We start from the raw sequence: 23,109 nt of genomic DNA on the forward strand, positions 1-23,109 counted from the left end.
TAGATCGCCCCACATACGTTAGATGAAAAAATTAATGACGTTTTCTATGTTAAAACAAAAAAATTACGATATTATATAGATTTGACGTATTGAACATAATATACACATGTCGAGACACAACTCAAAGATGTATTTTTTTTATAAAAGGAGGTTACGTGCGTAATACTTGGTTTCATGAGTTACTGAACTGCTGATATATAGCTAGCATAACAAACTTAAATAGACTGGTTTCCAAAATTTTACAACAACGATATAGTTTCGAAAATTTTTAGACACTAAATTCATATAATAATAATGCTCTGGATCTATGAGATGTGAAGTAAAAAAGAAAGTAAAATGTGGAAATCATTGTTAATAATATGTCGTACAGTCAGCAGAAGTTGCTAAGCGGACCAGTTATTCAAAATGATCTTGACGCGACTTTATTGTTAAGAGAATAAGAGCGTGTCAAGGTAATATTGAACACTGCGCCCGCTTAGCAACTTCTGCTGCTGACTGTACCTCTTGAAGGACAAAAGTAACAAAATACGAACGAAAATGCAAATAACGGCCAAGCGTGACCTTAGTTATTATATTATTATCGTGACCGGATAATAGTTTTAGATATTTTTGATATTAGTTTAACACATTGTGTCATTTGTTGCGTATAACACAGGATTTGTTTATTAATATTTGTTATGTCAGTCAGTATCCATTGGTTGGATGCATTGATTGTACCTAACTATGACTGGCACGATTTTTGGTCGATTTTACTTAAGTAATATTTTCAAATATATCTACTAAATTGAAAATAATAATAATAATATACGAACTCTAGTATTTGTTACAAATTTAATGATCCGAATTACGTAGGTTTGATATCGGGTTTTTATAAGTTACCAAAACGTTACTAAAATGCACAAGCTATTGACATAGCTAAAAAAAATAAATAAAAAATAGTAATATACTTAAATATTCTTCGAAATAAACTTCAGATAAGTACCTAACTTACACATACGAAACCATGACGAAAATGAGCGAGTTCGTGAGCGAAAGTTTTAACAATAATAACAATACACAATCACTAAATAACTATTGAAATTTAAAAACTTATAATACTTGAAAGATTTTCGGCTTAAAAACTACAAGCGAAAAATAAAAATAATGTACCTCGTAACATTAAGCTGATGCACCAACATAGAATATAATAACTATATTCAAACTATAAGTACAGGAATTTGTTAAGTGAGCGCGCAAACATAAATACACTGAAGATTTTGACAATTAAAACTCCCCATTCATTATCAATAATTTGACAATGCATCCGAAAGCTAAGCCTCCAAATGTGTAAAGTAAACCAATTTGATTCCTAGGCCACTATAAATATAGAACCATGTCATAATTATCTTCTAAGACAGTGCTTATTGAGTAATGTATGTCATGTATCTAGTAGTTAAAGCGACAAGGTTATATCGTGGCCTAGGAACCAGATTGGGCTGTAAGTTACCTCTTGCTGTTCGATTTTTTACCTTATTCAAAGCGGCAATAAATTCAAATTTCGATTGTCAAAATCTCCAAATTTAACAACCACGACAACTGCTGCCTCCGTAGCTCTTACGGCATTGGCGTAAGGCGTGTTTTTGTTTGATTCAGCGGTAATCGTGATGGGTCTACGTGTGTTTAGAGGTCTTCGGGCCGCTGCCAGCTTAGTAGCTCGTCGAGAAGGTTTTCTAAGTCTTGGTTACCACCGAGACGGGCCACCTGAAAGTATTCAGATAATTTTGTACAAATCAGTACCTAGGTACTTGGTAATAAGGTAGCTAGGTACATTGAGCTAGCTTAATGATGTAGGTATGAGGCGGTTGATAATCTAGGTATTTGCAACCTCGCAACTTCTTTACCAACCGTCTAAAGGGGCCCACTGATTACCAGTCCGCCGGACGATATCGGCCTGTCAGTTGTTCGGAACTGTCAACTTTTTATTCTAACTGACAGGCCCCTTAAAATGAAAATGGCAGTGGTATAGTAGCAATTTATAAACAGAAGTTATGTAAATATGAAAAAGGTAGAGTATTATTATGGTACAAATAAAAACTCAATAAAAATTAAAACTGGTGACATTTCCAGTGAAGAGTTGACATTTTCTCAAGTTTTATGTCCCTTTGAAAAAATTATAAACACGCGGAATCATACCTCTTCTCTGGCAGCTGTGTCGAGTCGTGCTAGTGTGTCGCGCGTGTATCGGAAGCTGCCGAGCCGCTCGAGCAAGGCGATGCAGTATCGCTTTACTTCCACATCTCGGGTGCGTTGCCGTAGGATATCTAATCACTTAGTTAAGGAAAATAAGCGGTAGGTTCAAAAGCAACGACAAATGGTCAAAAACATACACAAAGAAATAATAAACTTATCGGCCGAAAAAAATATCTAACGTAACTATATCAGAGGGCCTACCGCGAACCACGTTCGACGTGTTGCCTCCCTGTCACACTTACGTACAAATTCACAAGTGCGACAGAGAGGCAAAACGTCGAACGTGGTTCGCGGTAGGCCCTCAGATCAAAATCTAAGTTTTGCCAGGCGTGGCTCACTCCGCGATTTCGTCGCGTAGCTAAAAGTACCTACAATACAAGTACATGCGCTGTGGAACGGACGCCTGCTCGCGCGTGCGCCACCTAGCGGTCATATCTGTCGTAATAAACCTGTTTTGTTAGAGAGTGAATCTTCTGTACCTAGTACCATAGAGAAAAAAATACATAGAGTGCTCACTCCATACATCACTTTTAGTACCAAAAAGACTATTAGCATCTAGCATCGAGTAGCGGAACTATCAGTACTGCTACTTGACAATAGATGTAGCACCGACCGGAAAGTCTTATGCTGTTGAGATAAGACTTTCCGGTCGGTGCTACATCTATTGTCAAGTAGCAGTACTGATAGTTCCGCTACTCGATGCTAGATGAAATTAATAGTCTGAACTGATGTATGGAGTGAGCACTCTTGTCTTACTATATTTCTCTATGCTAGTACTATTATTTATTCTGTGGTTTTGGCCACGATATATACAGTAAGTATGTGGCAAATGGCGAGAATCGATCTAGATCCAGGCAAGATTTACGCCTAATCTAACTGCCGTCCAATCCAGATTGACATTAGTAAAGGATACGAAGTACTTGGTTGTCGCCGTCCTGGTTGTGGATGGCGTGGATGATGGGGAAGCTGAACTTGCCCTCCGTCAGGTCCTCGCAGAAACTCTTGTTCTCTGAGTACTGGAACACAGAACATTAATAAGGTAATAAGTAAGAGTAAAATGTTGTGTTTTTTTGTGTGCTAAACTCAAAGTTCCCTTCTGATCCGGAAAGTTAAAGAATCTGAAGAATAATTTTGGTTTTGAATGACAGTACCAATACACATGTATGGAACCCTTGAATAAAAAAATAAATCAAAGTCAATACATTCGCATGCAACTTAGTTGAATCAATACATTTCGAGAATCAAGATTACCATTTAAGTCTAGTAGTACACACCTCTGTGACAGTAAAAAAACAACAATATATCACTTCGGGGAAGGAAAATCTCAAATTGGCAAGACGGCTAGCGTACAAACCCATCATTTTATGCAGAATGCACTCTGATACCAACAATAACACAGAAGCGGTAGATATGAATATTAATATAACTGCAGCATTACCATATTATGTTTTATTTATTAGTATTAGTTCTGTGAAGTAGACCTCGTTTGCAACCGAAATGACACCCACAAGATAATTAATTTCGCATGTCTATTAGTCATGCGGTGAATGTCAGATATATAGGTGATTTAAGGATAAGTGGGTCAATATTCTACGTTTTTTGTTGTTTTTTTGTGATTGTAATATAATATTGTAGCCTCATGAAGTATTATTACAAGAGATGACGATAATTGAGGTAGGCTTCAGGGGCCCGTTTCTCAAAAGCGTGTAACTTGTAATACAAGCGGATGTCACTTTTTGTCAGTTTTTGTCAGAAAGGGACTTCCACCTGTATTACAAGTAACAAGCTTTTGACAAACGGGCTCCAGGTAGCAGTAAAATAAATAGTTGAGTAGTTTGGTCATAGTTTTTGTTGCTTATTTTACCTATGAAAAAGGGTTAAAGGTTTTTAATTACTAAACATTAGTTAACATTCATAAAGCTCTGGCACTTTGTTACACTAATCGTAAGTTACGTTAAGAGCCAACATTAAGATAAAAATACCTCAGTCATTAATTATCGTTCTCCAAACTTAGAGATTGTAACGAATCCTGCGGCGTTAGCACGGTCGCATTTTTATCGCATGTCACGTTCTAACAAGTATGTAAGTGCGAAAGTGACAGGCATAGTGACAAGCGATAAAAAAGCATCCATGCTGCCACCGCTGCCTAATGTACCGCTACCCTTAAGAATCAGAATCAGAATCAGAATGCTTTATTTGTAAAACATAGGTATACATGGGTCTTATGTTACATTTGAGCGCTATGTTTTGCCGGTTGGCATACAAATGTCAAAGAGAACTAAAGAGAGAACTTAAGTTGAAATATACAGATTGCTTACCTCCTGTAGACATAGATTGCAGTAGTCGTATCTGATCTGGAAGTACAGCCCCAAGATGGCCGACAATTTGCTAAAGTCCGCCTTGTTCTCACTGAATAATTTTTTTACTAGATTTGTCGAAGGCTTACCTCCTGTAGACACAGATTGCAGTAGTCGTCTCTGATCTGGAAGTACAGCCCCAAGATGGCCGACAATTTGCTAAAGTCCGCCTTGTTCTCACTGAATAATTTTTTTACTAGATTTGTCGAAGGCTTACCTCCTGTAGACACAGATTGCAGTAGTCGTCTCTGATCTGGAAGTACAGCCCCAAGATGGCCGACAATTTGCTAAAGTCCGCCTTGTTCTCACTGAATAGCTGCATCAGGCGGATAGCCAGCATGAACAATCCGCCGGTTTCTGCACAAAAATAAACAATAGAACTGGATGTATTTAGGCCGATTGTGGACGTCCGTGTTTTCACCGGACAATAATTTATCCTCCTATAGTTCGTTTTTTTTTTAGCATTAGAAAAAAGGTAAACAATCTTGATATGTCTTTTAATTGAAAAACATGTTTCAAAAATAAGTCACGGCAAATATGTAACAATTATGAATCTAATACGATCATTTATATTCTTCTGCTTTCATAAGTATAAGTTACTGATTTTTAAAAAGCGTTTTTCAATTAAAAGACATGTCAAGATCGCTTACCTTCTTTCTAATGCTAAAAAAAACGAACTATAAGGCCCAGCCATACAAACGAAACACCCAAAATTTCCCACTGAAATTTGAACCTAAATTGTAGGAAATAGAGTTGATTTTGCGTTGTTTGAAAATTGAACGAAACAAAGCAAAAGCGACTATTACAATTGAACATGGTTTAAATTACATCGAACTGAATAGGTACTATAGGTAGGACCTTGGGCCTTAGGAGGATATTATGTTTGCGAGTCTTCTCTCTTCGAATAAGATCGTGTCAGATACATTGTTTGAACATGGTTTAAATTACATCGAACTGAATAGATACTATAGATAGGAGCTTGGGCCTTAGGAGATTAAAATACATTATTCTCCTACTAGTCAAATTAGTTTATTTTTTAAAACTGTCAAAACGATTAGCTAAATGCACGGTATAATACGTTCAAGTTGCCGTAGGTGCAATGCGGAAGGTATAAGACGGGAGGAATATTTGGTAGTTTAGCAAATTCTACGCGGGCAAAGTCGCGGGCAGGGGCTAGTGCATCATAATAATGATCTGCGCTCTACTAGTACGTTAACAATCTGCAGTCTGTTAATTACTCTTCAAGGTTTATGACGTGTATCTGATAAATGCATTTTAGATACAATTTGCGATGGGAACGCGAAACGATTTATTTTTAGCAATGACTACGCGCAATCTAGACATCTGATGAGTAATACACGTGTGGGGCGAAATCCCAAAAATACTACCATGAAGTCATGATCCTGAAACTAATAAATTACTAACAACATCATATGGAAATACCCAGAGTTCAGTCTGCTACGCATTTTGAGTATTAGTTAAAAAAAATCTAACTAAAAAGATATGTAGTTGTATTTTACAAGTATAGATTCATATGAGTACAATAAGTCGTATTGGTGAAAAATTAATGTTCTACCAGTCTTTAATTTAACTTACGTTCCATAAGCAGTTGTAGGATGTTACTTTTTGTTCATTTGTATTTATTTAGGGGTCTGTATTAAAATTCGGTTAGTAGATCCTTTGTGGTTTATTTTTAATAGTTTAATTACGAAAGCGCTGGCCCTGTGTTCGATTCAAGATAAGGGAATTTATTTGTGTAGTGGATTTTTTCAATGAAAATGTAAATCACATCTTGTTATGCCGTCAAGTGAAATAACTACACACTAATGGCGTTATTCATAAACGGTTGTTAACTTAATCAGTTGATGATCATCGTTTGTCCCTATCTGTCGTTATGCCATAGAGAGGGACAAACGACGATCATCAGCTGTACGGATATGATGGTCGTTCTTGTCTACGTGACAGCGTGATAAAACGGTGTCCGTCACTTTCTTTCCCACGGTGTTAAACAGTGACAGTTATTTTATCACGTGGATAAAGATGGATAAAGCTATCCATAATAGGCTGGCTTATTAACTTAGCAGACGTTTATGAATAAGGGGATAATTACTAACTTACTTTTAACAGTCATCTCCTTGTATTCCTCCTCCGAAGGACATCGGAAGTTGTCTCTCCAGTAGATCTCCATGCCCTGCCCTCTGTGTAGTTCTAGAAGCTGTTCTGTGTACACCGCCGTAGCCTAAAACAATAACCGAATGGTCACCTTTGACCGCCAAAGACGTCAAGTGACGCGCGCTGCTACAGCCCAATATCAACCTTCGTGCATTCCGATAAGGTTCACGATTACGCGAAGCACACTGGCGTTTAAACGGTTAAAGTGCTAGTTATTAGAATTATAGCGTCAGCCGCGGAAATTGAAAACGTCAGATCGAATTCAACATCGGGCACTGTCACTTATCCTTTAGGATATGATATTTATTTCAGTTAAAAAAGCAAATGTTATTTTTTTTTAAAGATTCAATATTTGGAGACCAACCAGCGACCATAGATATACTAACCATTGGATGCCCTAACTCCAAAGTCTTTTCTAGCGCTATTATCATGACGTAGTTGGCCGCATTGATTGTGCTAGCCACGCCGAGATGGAGTGTGCAACGGGGATCTAATGTTACTTTTTTTTTAAAGATTTGACAATATTTTGAGGTCAACCACCGACCATCGAGGTATACTAACCATTGGAGGCCCTAATTCCAAAGTCTTCTCTAGCACTATTATCATGACGTAGTTGGCCGCATTGATTTAGCTAGCCACGCCGAGATGGAGTGTGCTACGGGGATCTAATGTTACTTTTTTTAAAGATTGGACAATATTTGGAGGCCAACCAGCGACCATCGAGGTATACTTACCATTGGATGCCCCAACTCCAAAGTCTTCTCTAGCGCTATTATCATGACGTAGTTGGCCGCATTGATTGTGCTAGCCGCGCCGAGATGGAGTGTGCAACGGGGATCTAATGTTACTTTTTTTTTAAAGATTTGACAATATTTTGAGGTCAACCACCGACCATCGAGGTATACTAACCATTGGAGGCCCTAATTCCAAAGTCTTCTCTAGCACTATTATCATGACGTAGTTGGCCGCATTGATTTAGCTAGCCACGCCGAGATGCAGTGTGCTACGGGGATCTAATGTTACTTTTTTTAAAGATTGGACAATATTTGGAGGCCAACCAGCGACCATCGAGGTATACTTACCATTGGATGCCCTAACTCCAGTCTTTTCTAGCGCTATTATCATGACGTAGTTGGCCGCATTGATTGTGCTAGCCACGCCGAGATGGAGTGTGCAACGGGGATCTAATGTTACTTTTTTTTTAAAGATTTGACAATATTTTGAGGTCAACCACCGACCATCGAGGTATACTAACCATTGGAGGCCCTAATTCCAAAGTCTTCTCTAGCACTATTATCATGACGTAGTTGGCCGCATTGATTTAGCTAGCCACGCCGAGATGGAGTGTGCTACGGGGATCTAATGTTACTTTTTTTAAAGATTGGACAATATTTGGAGGCCAACCAGCGACCATCGAGGTATACTTACCATTGGATGCCCTAACTCTAAAGTCTTCTCTAGCGCTATTATCATGACGTAGTTGGCCGCATTGATTGTGCTAGCCACGCCATAGATGGAGTGTGCTACGGGGATCCCTCGACGAAGTATTGAGTTGTCCTGAATGTCGTCTACCCTGTAACAAAATATAAACATTAGTACCTATTCATCTTATCAACTTACGTCCTTCGTCTACGTTAAGGTATTTAATTTACAATAAGTTTTTAAGGGTAAGATATAAAATCTATAGCGAGTACATACTTAAATGCGATAGTATACATGTTTAGTACCTATCGCAATACAAATTAGACATGGGTAACTCCGGAGTGATAGATAAAAAAGATATATATCTTTCTCGTTTCATGAGTCACTCTTCTTGTCTTTACGAATCCGAATGTATCAGTATATCCGTACGTCTCACTCCCTCGGCGACGGTTTATGAAAGCGATAAGCGAAGTCTCGGTCGCGCATCGACCGAAGTAACACGAACGAGCGACAGCGGTCGTTCGGACGGATTCGGACGCGTCATTATAATTAACTACTCTCTCTCTCTCATGACTCAAAGTCAGCAAGTGCCGATGTTGCGAGCGGGACGACTGTTACACACGGATATAAAGATATAAAAGAGTGATACATATCCCAATGATAAAAAGATATATATCAATCTTTTCCCTCTACTGACACATTTCGCCCATGTCTAATACAAATACCTATACAGTAACGATAACGATAAAATTCGATCGGCAGTCGGCGGTTTTATCGTTTTTAACAATTTCTCTCAGGCAATAAAAAAAGTTTACCGTTTACAAAAAGTTCTATTATCTTCATAGATATCATCGATTTAATGATGTTTGTGATTATTTTTGGTGCATTATGTTAATGCCTAAATCGGAGAATAAAGAAATTGAATCGTATTCTTGATGTGTTGATCTCTTGATCTTGGTGCTATGAATTGCATACACAAAGAAATTGAATCGGATTCTTGATGTGTTGATCTCTTGATCTTGGTGCTATGATTTGCATACACAAAGAAATTGAATCGGATTCTTGATGTGTTGATCTCTTGATCTTGGTGCTATGAATTGCATACACTTTCTCGTTTTTAAACAATGAAACAAACAACGAGAGGTCACATTAATTGTCTACTTGCCATTACTCATAAAGGAATACCCAAACAACGATATCAAATAAGATAAATCATACAAACAAAGCGTGAGAATTACAATACGTGCGATAGCGAAATTACGAGTAAATAGTGTTTCTCGGTAGGTAATGACAATGACGTAGGCTCATTTGCTATCTTGTCACGTCCACGATTCGTTTTAGGACACGGCGTATGACAACATCAATAGGTAATGGACTTAAAACATGACGACACCAGGAAAGTATCTTTACTATCTACGAATAACTTCTAATGTAGGTAATAGGTATTATCTTAGAGAACTTCCTCCTTTTTGGAAGTCAGATGTAAAGTGCATAAAGGATTTTTGTACTAAATATTGTTTAAAAAACATAAACAAGTTACTGTAAAAAAATGACCCGCAATGTAATGAAACTCGCATAAAAGTTCACGCACCGTCTAAATGAGCCCTTCGACTATAGATTCTTTCCAATCAATTTACCAAATCGACTGAACAACCTAGTGACAGTAACAATAAAAACTAAGTACAATAGCATTGTGTCGGTCACCCACGTTGACTCTACAAGTACGCTGGGCTCTAAACAGTCACTTAGGTAAATACTCTGGAATGGCACCATTAACTAGTCTCTGGAATAGTTACGTCAACCACTCCCTGTTCTAACAGGGAGTGGTTGACGTAACTATTCCAGAGACTAGTTAATCTTGGTTCTAACCAAGAGATTCTAAAACACGCGAATATCGTACTGTTTAGAGCTTTTTTGGATGGACATGTTCCCCATATTGTGGCATGGGTATTCCGAATGAGTCATGGTGTAATGGAGCGAATCGATTAATCTGAATGATCGTAAATACTGTTAAATTGAAGGCCGTTTATTAACGGGGGGAAACTATTTGATTAATTTACTAGCGACTGTAGTCTGACCGTTTAGGACGTTTGTTCTAAAAGGTAAAAACCGCTTTACTCGGTTGTTTAGTCCAGCGGTTCTCAATCTTTTTTTTTGACGGAACCCTTTTGGAAAGCGAAATACTTGATGGAACCCTACAATACGGTGGCGGCATAGTAAAATTTTTCGAGGCGACTAAAGCATAGTGTTCTAAGAAATTCTTGCGGAACCCCTGCAGGGGTGTCGCGGAACCCTAGGGTTCCGCGGAACACACTTAGAGTATGGCTGGTTTAGTCAATTAAAGCAAGTCAAAGTATTTGTTAAGGTTTCGTGCCCATAACGGGTGAGGGTGAAGGAACCCTATTAGGTACCTTCCCTCCGACATCAGACTCTATCTGTCCGTGTCGCAGTGGCCTTAAACTTAAGATACATAAAACGAGTAGGTAACTAGGTACCTTACCTACGCTTATAGGTGTCTTTGAGAAATCAACTTAATTTAAGCTCGGGAATGCACCCTTAAGGGAGTTCAAAAAAAAAACGGTGTATATTACGCTACTGTTTTATAATATATTACGTATCTAACTAACAGTTTAGATAAGCCTACCCTACTTAATAAACTTACTTTTAACGCTGCATACTATAAAAGTTGAGATCAAGGCATTCAAGCTTGTAACAATATTCGTAGCATCGATTCGCAAGTTAAAAGGAAAACTTCATCAAGGAAAATAAACTCCACTAAGATTTTAACTCTGCATATCGTTGATTTATAGATGGCAAGATCAAATTGATTATCATCCATCTATAATGAGTATAAGTACCTAACGAAAATGTAACACCGTATAACTTTGGTGTGACTTTTACTAAAATGACGTAAGTAGTTATATGTATGTTTATAGGTAAATGGAAGAAAAAACTTGGACAGATCCAAAAAGAAAATTTGGCTTGAACTTGTGGACCATAAATAGTTCTAGGACGTTTGTCGTTTACCACATTTTGATGGAGTGTGTACGAGGGGAGCCTCTTCGGGCAACTTTTAACACTGGATCATGCAATGTCGTGCTGGCTAATCCTGAGTCAGAGCAAGCAAAATTACTTTATAAGACTTATAAATCGTGTATTAACTAATTTTCGAGTTTAACGATAAGTATCTTTACCTAATTCTACTGTGTAACGTACGGAGCGCCATAATCGCTCAGCAAATAAAAAAAAAATAGTTCTAGTAGTGGAATATAATTGGGTGGTTGGTGACTCGGTTTGTATTACTAGGTGAGTAATTTCAAGATGTTCATCGATTACGTACCTATGTCAATTTCGGGTATCGGTGCGTGCGCAGCGAGTACGCGTAACTATGACGAGGAAAACCATAAACAAAAATGAGATTCTGAGAAGAGACCTAACGGTTTAACAGTATGACGAAGACGAAAGCTCCAAAAAATAAAGATATAACAAAGATTCTAGCCAATATCATAGAGAAAAAAATACATAGAGTGCTCACTCCATACATCAGTTTTAGTACCAAAAAGACTATTAGCATCTAGCATCGAGTAGCGGAACTATCAGTACTGCTACTTGACAATAGATGTAGCACCGACCGGAAAGTCTTATGCTGTTGAGATAAGACTTTCCGGTCGGTGCTACATCTATTGTCAAATAGCAGTACTGATAGTTCCGCTACTCGATGCTAGATGTAGATACTGAAATTAATAGTCTGAACTGATGTATGGAGTGAGCACTCTTGTCTTACTTATTTCTCTATGCCAATATACTTATTGTAGGTATGTATTATAAATACGAAAGTAACACTGTCTGTCTGCTAACAGTGTTAACTCTTCATGCTTAATCGGCTGAACCAATTTAGATGAAACTTGGTATGGAGATAGTTTGAAGCCCGAGGAAAGACATAGGATAGTGTTTATTAATCATCATCATCATCCCACTCTGACAAAGGCGCCGACAGAAGCTAGGAATATTATAAATGTGTGTCTGTTACCCCTTCATGATTAACCCTATGATGATGTGCCTATCATGGATGGCTTTATCCACGTGACAAAATATCCGTCACTTTTTAACAGATCGCGATTGAAAGTGACGGAAACGAGTACCTACCGTTTTATCATGCTATGACGTAAACAAGAGCGACCATCGTATCCGTACTGAACTTATTTAGATAAAATCACACACATGTACATGTACACAAAAAGGTTCTAAACTCATCAAACTACAATAGGTTACTTAAAAATCGAATATTTAAAATTCCTACGACTGCCGTCAAAACCACATTTGCACATCGTTTCTCAGTCTTTCTCCATCCCCGAATCTACAATCGTTTAGTTAACTTGTACAATTTTAAAAATTACTCGGTCATCGAAACAAAAAAGCTCTTTTTTAACAGTTAAGATGATAAACTTATCCTTTTTAGACACAGAAAACATTATTAGGATAATATCCTAACATATAACACACTTTATACACACCACACACCCACACACTCACACACACACACACACACACACACACACACACACACACACACACACACACACACACACAACGTGTTGACGCTAAATTAGAATAATAATTTTTAGGCCTTAAATATATTATGTTTCTCTTATAAATTAATTTCCTAATTCTACTTTAATTTTTGTGTTCAACATGGTTCAATAGCCGCTCATGTAATACCTTTAAGTAAATCGTATGATTTCCTTCACGGGACAGGCTTTGTCTAGTGTGGGGGTCAGTATAAAGTGTAAATGCTGTAATGTATTTTTTGGAAATAAACTATTTGTATTTGTAATCATGTACAGAGATTGTTTTTATTAATCATCATCATCATTTCAAGCCTTGGAGGATATAACCAAATGGAGGGGCACGTCAAATGTATACGTAACGTTAAAATAGCCATGTCAGATAAACGTCAGTCCATACATTGGCCGCCTATTTTCGACAGAGGGGAACGCCTGTTATTGGCTACTCCGTTTGGTTATATCCTCTAAGTTTAAAGCAGACAAATTTGCAGATAGTAGCATGGTCTAATAAAACATGGTCTTCTCTTCCCAGAGTGTCACTTGCCTACGTCACAATAACATTGCCACTTTATTTCAACATAACATCTATATATATAAATGCAAGTGTCCTGACTGACTGACTGACTGACTGATTCATCAACGCAGAGCCGAAACTACAAAAGCTAGAAAGTTGAAATTTGCACACTAGGTTGCATTTATAAAGTGTACAAGAGATAAGAAGCGATTTTGAAAAATTCAACCCCTAAGGGGGTTAAAAAGGGGATGAAAGGTTGTATGGGGTTCAAGTTTTAGTTTAAGCTAGGAATTTGAAACTTTGTAAAAATGTATTATATTAAAAAACAAGAAAACTAATTTCAGCGTTTTCGAAAATTCATCCCCCAAGGTGGTGAAAAAGGGGTTGAAAGTTTGTATGGAGATCAAATATTTTTGTGAGTGTGTGACTTTAAACTTTGTATATGGGTATATTATTATAAGACAGGAAAAGTAATTTCAGCGTTTTTGAAAATTCATCCCCTAACAGGGTTAAAAAGGGGTTGAAAGTTTGAATCCATTACAAATGCTTTGAAACTTCTTAGAAAGGCATAATAACCGATTACAAAAAAAAGTAATTGCGACGTTTTAGGAAATTCAACCCCTAAGGGGGTAAAAAAGGGGATGAAACTTTGTCTTGGGGTGCAAATTTTATTTTAAGCTAGGACCTTGAAACTTTGCAAAAAGGTATTAAATTAAAAAACAAGAAAACTAATTTCAGCGTTTTTAAAAATTCATCCCCCGAGGTGGTGAAAAAGGGGTTGAAAGTTTGTACGGAGATCAAATATTATTGAGAGTGCGGGAGGTATTATTGAGTCTTTGTATAAAGCCATATTATTAAAACTCAAGAAAAGTAATTTCAGCGTTTTTAAAAATTCATCCCTTAAAAGGGTTAAAAAGGGGATGAAAGGTTGTATGGGGTTCAAGATTTATTTTAAGCTAGGAATTTGAAACTTTGTAAAAATGTATTATATTAAAAAATAAGAAAACTAATTTCAGCGTTTTCGAAAATTCATCCCCCAAGGTGGTGAAAAAGGGGTTGAAAGTTTGTATGGAGGTCAATATTTTTTGTAAGTAAGGGACTTGAATCTTTGTATAATGACATATTATTAGAATACGAGAAAAGTAATTTCAGCGTTTTTAAAAATTCATACCCTATAAGGGTCCAAAAGGGGTTGAAAGTTTGTATAGGGTTCAAATTTTATTTAAAGCTAGGAACTTGAAACTTCGTAAAAAGGTATTTTATTAAAAAACAAAAAAAACCTATTCAGCATTTTTAAAAATTCATACCCTATAAGGGTCCAAAAGGGGTTGAAAGTTTCTATAGGGTTCAAATTTTATTTAAAGCTAGGAACTTGAAACTTCGTAAAAAGGTATTTTATTAAAAAACAAAAAAACCTATTCAGCGTTTATAATAATTCATCCTCCGAGGAGGTGAAAAAGGGGTTGAAAGTTTGTACAACGCCATAGTATTATAACACAAGAAAACTTATTTCAGCGTTTTTAAAAATTCATCCCATAACAGGGTTAAAAAGGGGTTGAAAGATTGTATAGGTTATAATTTTATTTAAAGCTAGGAACTTGAAGCTTCGTAAAAAGGTATTTTATTAAGAGAAAAGAAAACTAATTTCAGAGTCTTTGATAATTCATCCCCCAAGGTGGTGAAGGGGGTCGAAAATTTGTATGGAACCCAAATATTTATTCGAGTGCGGGACTTGAATCGTTGTATAAAGGCATATTATTACAATACAAGAAAAGTAATTTCAGCGTTTTTAAAAATTCTTGGGGTTGAGAGTTGGTAGAGGGTTCAAATTTTATTTAAAGCTAGGAACTTCAAACTCCGTAAATAGGTAGTTAGGTAGTAGGTTTTATTAATTAGTGGACTTGAAAATCTTCTGGGGGTTGAGAGAGATTATATCGAGATTATCGAGAACAATTTTATTCAGTTAGGGGCTCGAAACTTTGTAGCCAGGTTGTGAAAGACAAATCTCATGCGTTGTATAATAATTAACAAATGATTAACCGTCCCTACTGCTATCTTTTGCTGCATAATGTTCTAAGCTAATGTAGAATTTATAACCGCCAATATACAAATTCACGCGTACGAAGTCGCGGGCAACAGCTAGTGTTACATGGGTACATTATATTTATGGTTAATAAGTTAAAATATTTCTTTATAATTTTATATTTTTCATTTATTTGTATTTTATCTTAAATTTTACAATAACACGTCATTTTTAATTATTCGTTAGCAATATCTTCCGATTCACGAAAGAAATTTCAGACGTTCGGGTAATTCTGTTTACACTACTGGCAACACAGGATAGCGCTGTCACATTTGACAATCCGCCATTTTGTCCCTGAGCGTCATCCTTGTCGAACGCGTGTTAATTGTTATTTCCTTCTCGCTCAGTGTCAGCAGTCGCAGTGTTTTCCAAACTTTTCACGTCGTAAGCTTGGTAATTAATGTTTTGTTACGAAAATGGTTGGCTGTTCTATTCGGAACTGTAAGAGTAGGGGTGAAAAGGGCAGTATAGATTTGTTTTATTTTACTATGTTTCTACATGAATAACTTAAAATTAATGCCGTTAAAATAATTTTCACCGTTGGTTAAAATTCTCCCACACTTTAAAGTTTGAGAACCTGTAAACAGCATGATGACGTAGGCAAGTGACAGTTAGGTCATTCGCGAATCTCGGAAGAGAGTACCAGGCGGAGTATATTATTATACCATGGATAGTAGCTACGAGGGGCAACTGAAAGTTCGCGGTCTAAGAAAAAAAATTAAAGAAGTAGTAGTTAATAATCGTTAGTAATGGCAGCAATATATAAACTGCCAAAGAGGCGGGAAAAAAAGTAGCATAGTTTTTTTTTTGAAGTGAAAACTTCTTTAGCGGCGCTGGGCACTTTTTGAGGTAGGGAAAAAATGATAAACTCGAGACAGTCGAGACAGCGTAAGGCGATCACGTGACCGTAAGGTTTAGATGGCATTTAAATCAATAAAGAAAAGCGGCCAAGTGCGAGTCGGACTCGCCCATGAAGGGTTCCGTATTTAGGGGATTTATGACGTATTAAAAAAAACTACTTACCTACTAGATCTCGTTCAAACCAATTTTCGGTGGAAGTTTGCATGGTAATGTACATCATATATTTTTTTTAGTTTTATCATTCTCTTATGTATTTTAGAAGTTACAGGGGGGGGGACACATTTTACCACTTTGGAAGTGTCTCTCGGGCAAACTATTCAGTTTAGAAAAAAATGATATTAGAAACCTCAATATCATTTTTGAAGACCTATCCGGGTATCTATCCCCACACGTATGGGTTTGATGAAAAAATGTATTTGAGTTTCAGTTCTAAGTATGGGCAACCCCCAGAATTTATTGTTTTTTTTTTCCTATTTTTGTGTGAAAATCTTAATGCGGTTCACAGAATACGTCTACTTACCAAGTTTCAACAGTATAGTTCTTATAGTTTCGGAAAAAATTGGCTGTGACATACGGACGGACAGACGGACAGACATACAGACAGACAGACAGACACGACGAATCCATAAGGGTTCTGTTTTTTGCCAATTGGCTATGGAACCCTAAAAAACTCAATTATAGCTGGTCAACCAAATCTTGTCAGTATAAAAAGGCGCGAAATTCAAATTTTCTATGAGACGATATCCCTTCGCGCCTACATTTTTCAAATTTGCCGCCTTTTTCTACTGTCAAGATCTGGTTGACCAAGTATACATGAAAAAGGTTCTAATCTTGTACGGGCTGAAATACGAGTTTCTCACAGTTACATTCTAACTTTATATCACTCAAATATAATTCAATAAAGCTACATCTTGATGAAATCGCTAAGTGAAATCTAGTACTGGTGAATAAAACTCTAAATATCATGACCAAATATATTTATCTAAATATCGCATCTGCGAGGTCTGCAAGGTAACTTTACAATTTCTATTCGAATTTTAAACAATTAACGCTACAAATTTGAATTTCGAATTTTAAACAAGCTCACTGACCAGCAATTTCAGAACTAGAGATTTCAATAGAAAGGAGGATGGGTCAATTATACATAGTGCTGCAGACATTTTGGACTAGTCATTGAGTTTTCACTTCTGTCGGCACTCCCGGAGTGCAACCCGTTGTTTTTTTTTTCTAGCTTAGGCCGCGAATATTTCAGCCTCCCCTCGTATTTATAAATAAAACTTACAGTAAGCTAGAGTTATGCAGCATCTGCACAATCTCTCCAACGGCCTTGAGCTTCTCATCCGAGATGTTGAGCCAGTTGTTGAACGCACAGGTGAGCTTGGTCCGGATCTGCTTACCTGGCACTTGCAGGATGTATGTGTAAGGCATCAGGATTTTCTGTAATGTATTTAAAATGTATACTAGTGGAAGTCTGCTCAATACCCGTGGGGAGATACTTCTGACTTCGCGCAAACTCGGCTCCGTTCAGCTCGGCATTGCTCCGAGCAATTATTAGGGTTGACACAACTTGACGTCCCTTCGCGTGCACGACCATAGATAAGATAATAGCTTGAATTTTGATAGGTAACCCTAAATAGCCGAAAGGGATAGTGCCATAAGTTAGAAAGTGTTAGCGGTTTTGTAGGAAGTGTCCTGTCTGTACGGTATTACCAGGCCTCGGAGTTTTTTTAGCACGGTAAGACTAAGGAGAGCTATGGAGTCTTTGTTAACATTAAAATTAAGTTCATACTCATACTCATCCTCATTAATTAAGTACAAGTAAATTATGTACAGCTCTAGACCTAATAAATATCAGCGATCATCACAATAACGAAATACGTAACTATATATTCATGACATAATGTGACATCTGATTTACTCATACACATATTTAGGTAAAGAGGTTTAATCATAAGTGGCCTATCACTTAAAAAAGTACTTAAGACATGCAACCTATGATTATAAACATTGGTAATACGTATTCGACATATTAAAACGATATTCCATAGATATTAAAACTGTTTATTATTCATTAAGGTTGATATAGAGCTACAATATTTTAGAATAGTTATGCGTTACTCTTCCTTACGTCTACAAAACAGTTCGTTCACACATAATGGGCAGTATAAACGTCGTAAGTCGCATTCATGGGCATCATTTTCAAGACACCAATATCAATATCTTAACAGTAATTATAGTATGTAGGTACGTTAAGTACTTAAATAAAATATTGGAGCGATGACACTGCAATATGGGTAATATAATAATATTAACATACACATATACATATTATATTATTGGGCATCATTTTCAAGACACCAATATCCTTATCTTAACAGTAATTATAGTATGTAGGTACGTTAAGTACTTAAATAAAATATTGGAGCGATGACACTGCAATATGGGTAATATAATAATATTAACATACACATATACATATTATTACTTTTTTATAATATAACATTTAATTAAATATATGTAAACAGAATTAATTACATATAAGTAGTCTAAGTATTTATAAAACGATTCGGACGAACTTAATTAATGAGGATGAGTATGAGTATGAATTTAATTTTAATGTTAACAAAGACTCCATAGCTCTCCTTAGTCTTACCGTGCTAAAAAAACTCCGAGGCCTGGGTATTACTATTACTTATTCTGTGTCGATACTGGAATACATGGGCTACTGTTCAGCAGTGGGATAAATTCGGGACAATTAGTAGAAAAGTAAAATCAATAGCACCTTATATTACCTACTGTCATTATGTTTAAAATCATTAGTGTTTTGTTATTGTTTTAAATACAATAGGTCAGTCTAAGGGATTATCATCATTATCTTATCACAAAATAGATGACTGTTAATAGTGTAATACAGGAGCTAGGTACAAAATATATGGTGTATTTTTTATAGTTCTTAACCCCTGGAGCGCCCCAGAATTACCGTAGTATGGAACTCCTATACTAGTTACTAGCACACGTGTCTTGTTAGGGCGCTCCACGGGTTAATTATCAAATAGTTTCATAATAGAGCTGGCCCGTTAGTAAACAGTCAAAGATGTTGTTTCTAATATGAAAAAAGTTAAGTAGACCCGGAAATGTATGTATATACCTACATTTACTACAAAATTAAAATATTCAGTGCGCTAATATATCTCAGTAGATGCAATAGAATGGCACCATATAAATTTGTATTCAAATATGACAGCAATCAGTTATTCATTTGAATGTTAATAATACAATAATAAATTAACTTCCAGTCTTTTAACTACACAATACAAAGACACATTGAGATATTTGAGTTCTGTTGTTAATTTGATATAAAAAAGTATAGACATTTATGTTATTTTAAACTACACAGCTTCACTTAAAAATACTGATGAGATGGATTACAACAATGTGTAACAATCCAATAGAATAATTCCAACGTTTTATTTATATTGAATGGGTAACAATATGGGTCAGAGGCACCATTGTTTGTTTATGGCATAAAATAGGAAGCTGTTCAAATGCAGATTTGTCCCTTATCGTTCCATCGATAGCTCGTGCGAGCTCACGGCGCCTGACCGCATAATGCGACACTTTGCGGCAAAACTGACACTGTTTTCCTAACTGGATGATAATAATAACACACTACGGACATAGTCGTAAAATATTAAATTAATAATAAAACACACACTACATAAAAATAACACATTTTCAACAAAACAAAGGCGGCAAATTGAAAAATAACCAACTATGATAAAAAGCTAAAAAAATATGCTATGTACCTCATCATGACCTTTGTCGCCGCTCTTAGTGAATGCTTGAGACATGTTCGCTATTTTTGTTAGTAATTAAAATATTTTCATAACACGACTGATTTATAAATCGATTTTTTTTACCGGACTGCGGTGTGGCCCACTCCGCCCAGTCAAGCCAATGTGAATGTGAATTTGCCTAGTGACAGTCTGTCAGACAATGGACAGCTATGGGACAGCTGTATTTTGACAGACGTCATCATGAGGTCTGCTCGAAAACCTATTATAGTAACACCAGAAAAAAACCTATAGTATATATTATATTTGTTTGACCAACTAAAACCAAAAATGTCAGTAAATAAGAACAAAAATAACTATACTCATCCTTTTCTTTTGGGGGCTAGTACCTGTGTAAGACAAATATAATAGTATGATTCTCTCTGTTTATGGTCTATGTTTAAAATGAGACAGTCCTTTGACAAACTATATTTTTCGTCTATCAACCAAGTATCAACAACGTTTTAATTCAATTAATTTAAATTAATTATTTCATGAGGCACGTTGAAATACTGCGCAAAAAAGGGCAGGCCACATAATACATCCACGTCTTTGTTTCGCGTAAATGCATCTTCAACGATTTGTGGTTACAGGGAATTGAGATGAGCGATTATAAACACTGATATAGATCAATCATAATGCCATAGATACGGATTTTTCTTGAAAATAATTATGTTGGTAGAATTGACTGTCAGTAGTGTCAGTTGAAGAAAAAAAAATTTGACGGGCCTCACTGTTGATTGATTTTATTTTCCAAACTTTTCCTGTGTTTTTTAAAGAATCTCATTAATCAAGATTGAAACGAATATTTTATGAAATTTAATATAGGTCTACACCTAACGAAATCTTTTTTTTCTATTAATTATGGCTACTAAGGAGTTTGCGCTCAATAATTTGTGATTATGTCTGCGCGTAATTATTTATCAGCCCGTGAAAAGAATATTAACAGATACATTGATTCCTTACCGCATATAAATTCGCAAAAGTTTGCTTATCGTTCTGAGTTGCCTGCTCTATCGGCTAGCAAGAATAATCTAGTGAACCGTAACTTAAACTATTCTTTCGAAGTGCCCTTTCGTTTGGGCAGTGCTGAGAGACCTGCTACTCCATTTTCAGACTTCTTTTCGGAGAGTGAGACAGGTATGTGGTACCTATTAAATAATTATCTTAAATGGGTTTTAATTCGTAGTTTGTGAATTACTTAAAAGCAAAATAAAAATAAAATTGTGATCAATTTAGACCATAACTGCTTTGCCACACCAATACATGATTTTATCCTTTTGTAGCTATAATAATTATGTTGATATTTTTTAAAACATATATAAACAAAATATATATTTTTTAATAAAAGTTGTCTCCCTACAAAGTTTTGTACGCATAATTCAGAGACAATAATCTACCTCAATACCTGCTATTATTTCTTCTACCCATCTCATTTCTGGTAATCATGTAATCACAATTATTATATCATATTTTTTCTTCCGCAGGGACCCCAGATTTCCGCAGTGAAGAAAGTGACAGCAGTGCAGGCTCAGCATTATTAAGGAGTACAGCAGAAGCCACAAGGACCTTGGCGGCAGAGTGGGAGAGGATAGAGCGGACTCTGTACAATGAGGAAGGGGAGAAAACCAATCGGCCACAGATCATCGAGGAGTGCAAGCAGTGGCGGCAGTTGCATCCACAGCTTAGGTACTGAATTTTTTTAAACAGTGATAGTATATTGACAAGTAAGAGTGACATAAAACACTTGAGGAAAATCAGGAACAGTAGTTTTTTGACGCAATTTTTATTTAATAAATAAGAGAGAATTACAAAATATAGGTAATTATATACAGGCGTTATAGGCAATCTTACAATAGTAATTGCATAGTTTTTCATTCATAATTTCGATATAATTAATCTGCATTTTTGACTCTTGAATGTCTTTTATCAAAACATATTTTACCTGCTGTCATTTTATCCTCTGATTACCAATGATTGGCGATTAATATGACGCTGCAAGAAGTACAAAGTGTTTTTATAGATATGCGAGTAAATATTTAATGGATCGTTCATAAAAACGCTTTTTAAGTCGTGTCAAAATACTAATATATGCTAAAACATTTAACAAGATAAAAAACATTGTTGTTTACCTGTAGTGGCAACTAAATCGCTGTTCACACAGACATCAAAATTTTGCTTGTTTTTTGTTTAAGTGATTTGGAATCTTAGAGAAAGAAGTATATTTGAACTGACCAGACAGTTATTTCTAATGTTACTAATTTAGCACCTCTACGTATATTCCATCCATGTGATTTTTTTCTTAACTGAATAAACATAATTTGTTTTTTTATCTTAATTTCCAGGGTCATCGGAAAAGCTATGTCGCTACCAGAAAAGCGGCCATCATTCAGAGGAATCGAACATGACGAGGTAATAGCTATGCACTACAGTGATTACGAAGCATTCAGTGAAAGCGAGGAGCGCCTGTCTCAGAGCAGCACCGACGTCACACCTCAGAACTCCCCGAGAATATCCATAGAAAACCTGAGCGAGACCAAAATGCAGCGTGAAAAGGTAAATCTATTTCCTATGTTTGGAGATGAGCATGAGCTTCCAGACTCATTTTGCTCGCTCCTTCACATTACACCGATACAAATACGCAGTCCTTTACAAAGGAAACGACAGAATCCTTTTATAAAATCGGAAATCGCATCGTCACGCTGGATGCGCAACTCGCGACCTGAATCATCGGTAAACTATGATCGGAACAGTGCTAAGTCTTTTGTTTCTTTGGATCCGTCAAATTATGTAACGGCTCTGAGCGCTTCGGAGCGCAAAAACGGGATAAATGGCAGAGTTATCACGGCGAAAAGCAGAGATTTGGCCAAATTGGAGCCGCTACATACTCCTGAGTACCATGACACTCACAGGTTGCGCAGTGCGTTTGGCCAACATAATAATGCGAGAAAGGTTTCGCTTCCACCATTATTACTGGAGGAAGAAAAACGAAAAGTTAGTGCAGGAAAAAAACATAATATGAAAACGAGGAAATCATCAAAACATGTGTATAATTTGGACAGGCTTAAATAAC

The 23,109-nt window shown here is 36.4% G+C and overlaps 2 protein-coding genes across 2 annotated transcripts; one reads left to right on the top strand and one right to left on the bottom strand.

Annotated features, from left to right (window-relative positions):
* Positions 1 to 1,493: 1,493 nt before the first annotated feature.
* Positions 1,494 to 20,161, bottom strand: LOC134649364 (terpene synthase). Its single transcript, XM_063504079.1, has 8 exons — positions 20,010 to 20,161; positions 17,486 to 17,640; positions 8,187 to 8,331; positions 6,705 to 6,825; positions 4,804 to 4,943; positions 3,143 to 3,245; positions 2,173 to 2,300; positions 1,494 to 1,740 (listed from the first exon to the last, which is right to left on the bottom strand). The coding sequence occupies exons 1-8, from the start codon at positions 20,052 to 20,054 to the stop codon at positions 1,660 to 1,662; spliced, it is 918 nt and encodes a 305-aa protein (XP_063360149.1). The 5' UTR covers positions 20,055 to 20,161; the 3' UTR covers positions 1,494 to 1,659.
* Positions 20,162 to 20,793: 632 nt separating this feature from the next.
* Positions 20,794 to 23,109, top strand: LOC134649365 (uncharacterized). Its single transcript, XM_063504081.1, has 3 exons — positions 20,794 to 21,176; positions 21,524 to 21,725; positions 22,382 to 23,109. The coding sequence occupies exons 1-3, from the start codon at positions 20,939 to 20,941 to the stop codon at positions 23,106 to 23,108; spliced, it is 1,167 nt and encodes a 388-aa protein (XP_063360151.1). The 5' UTR covers positions 20,794 to 20,938; the 3' UTR covers position 23,109.

The sequence above is a fragment of the Cydia amplana genome, chromosome 7 (assembly GCF_948474715.1).
Source record: "Cydia amplana chromosome 7, ilCydAmpl1.1, whole genome shotgun sequence".
Lineage (NCBI taxonomy): Eukaryota > Metazoa > Arthropoda > Insecta > Lepidoptera > Tortricidae > Cydia > Cydia amplana.

Excerpts from the sequence above, each read along its gene's own strand:
- LOC134649365 (XM_063504081.1), top strand. The coding sequence starts at position 20,939 with ATGTCTGCGCGTAATTATTTATCAGCCCGTGAAAAGAATATTAACAGA. Across the intron at positions 21,177-21,523 it reads CTTTTCGGAGAGTGAGACAG|GGACCCCAGATTTCCGCAGT; the intron begins GTATGTGGTACC and ends TTTCTTCCGCAG. Across the intron at positions 21,726-22,381 it reads CAGTTGCATCCACAGCTTAG|GGTCATCGGAAAAGCTATGT; the intron begins GTACTGAATTTT and ends CTTAATTTCCAG.
- LOC134649364 (XM_063504079.1), bottom strand. The coding sequence starts at position 20,054 with ATGTCTCAAGCATTCACTAAGAGCGGCGACAAAGGTCATGATGAG. Across the intron at positions 17,641-20,009 it reads GCGACAAAGGTCATGATGAG|AAAATCCTGATGCCTTACAC; the intron begins GTACATAGCATA and ends AATACATTACAG. Across the intron at positions 8,332-17,485 it reads CTGCATAACTCTAGCTTACT|GGTAGACGACATTCAGGACA; the intron begins GTAAGTTTTATT and ends ATTTTGTTACAG.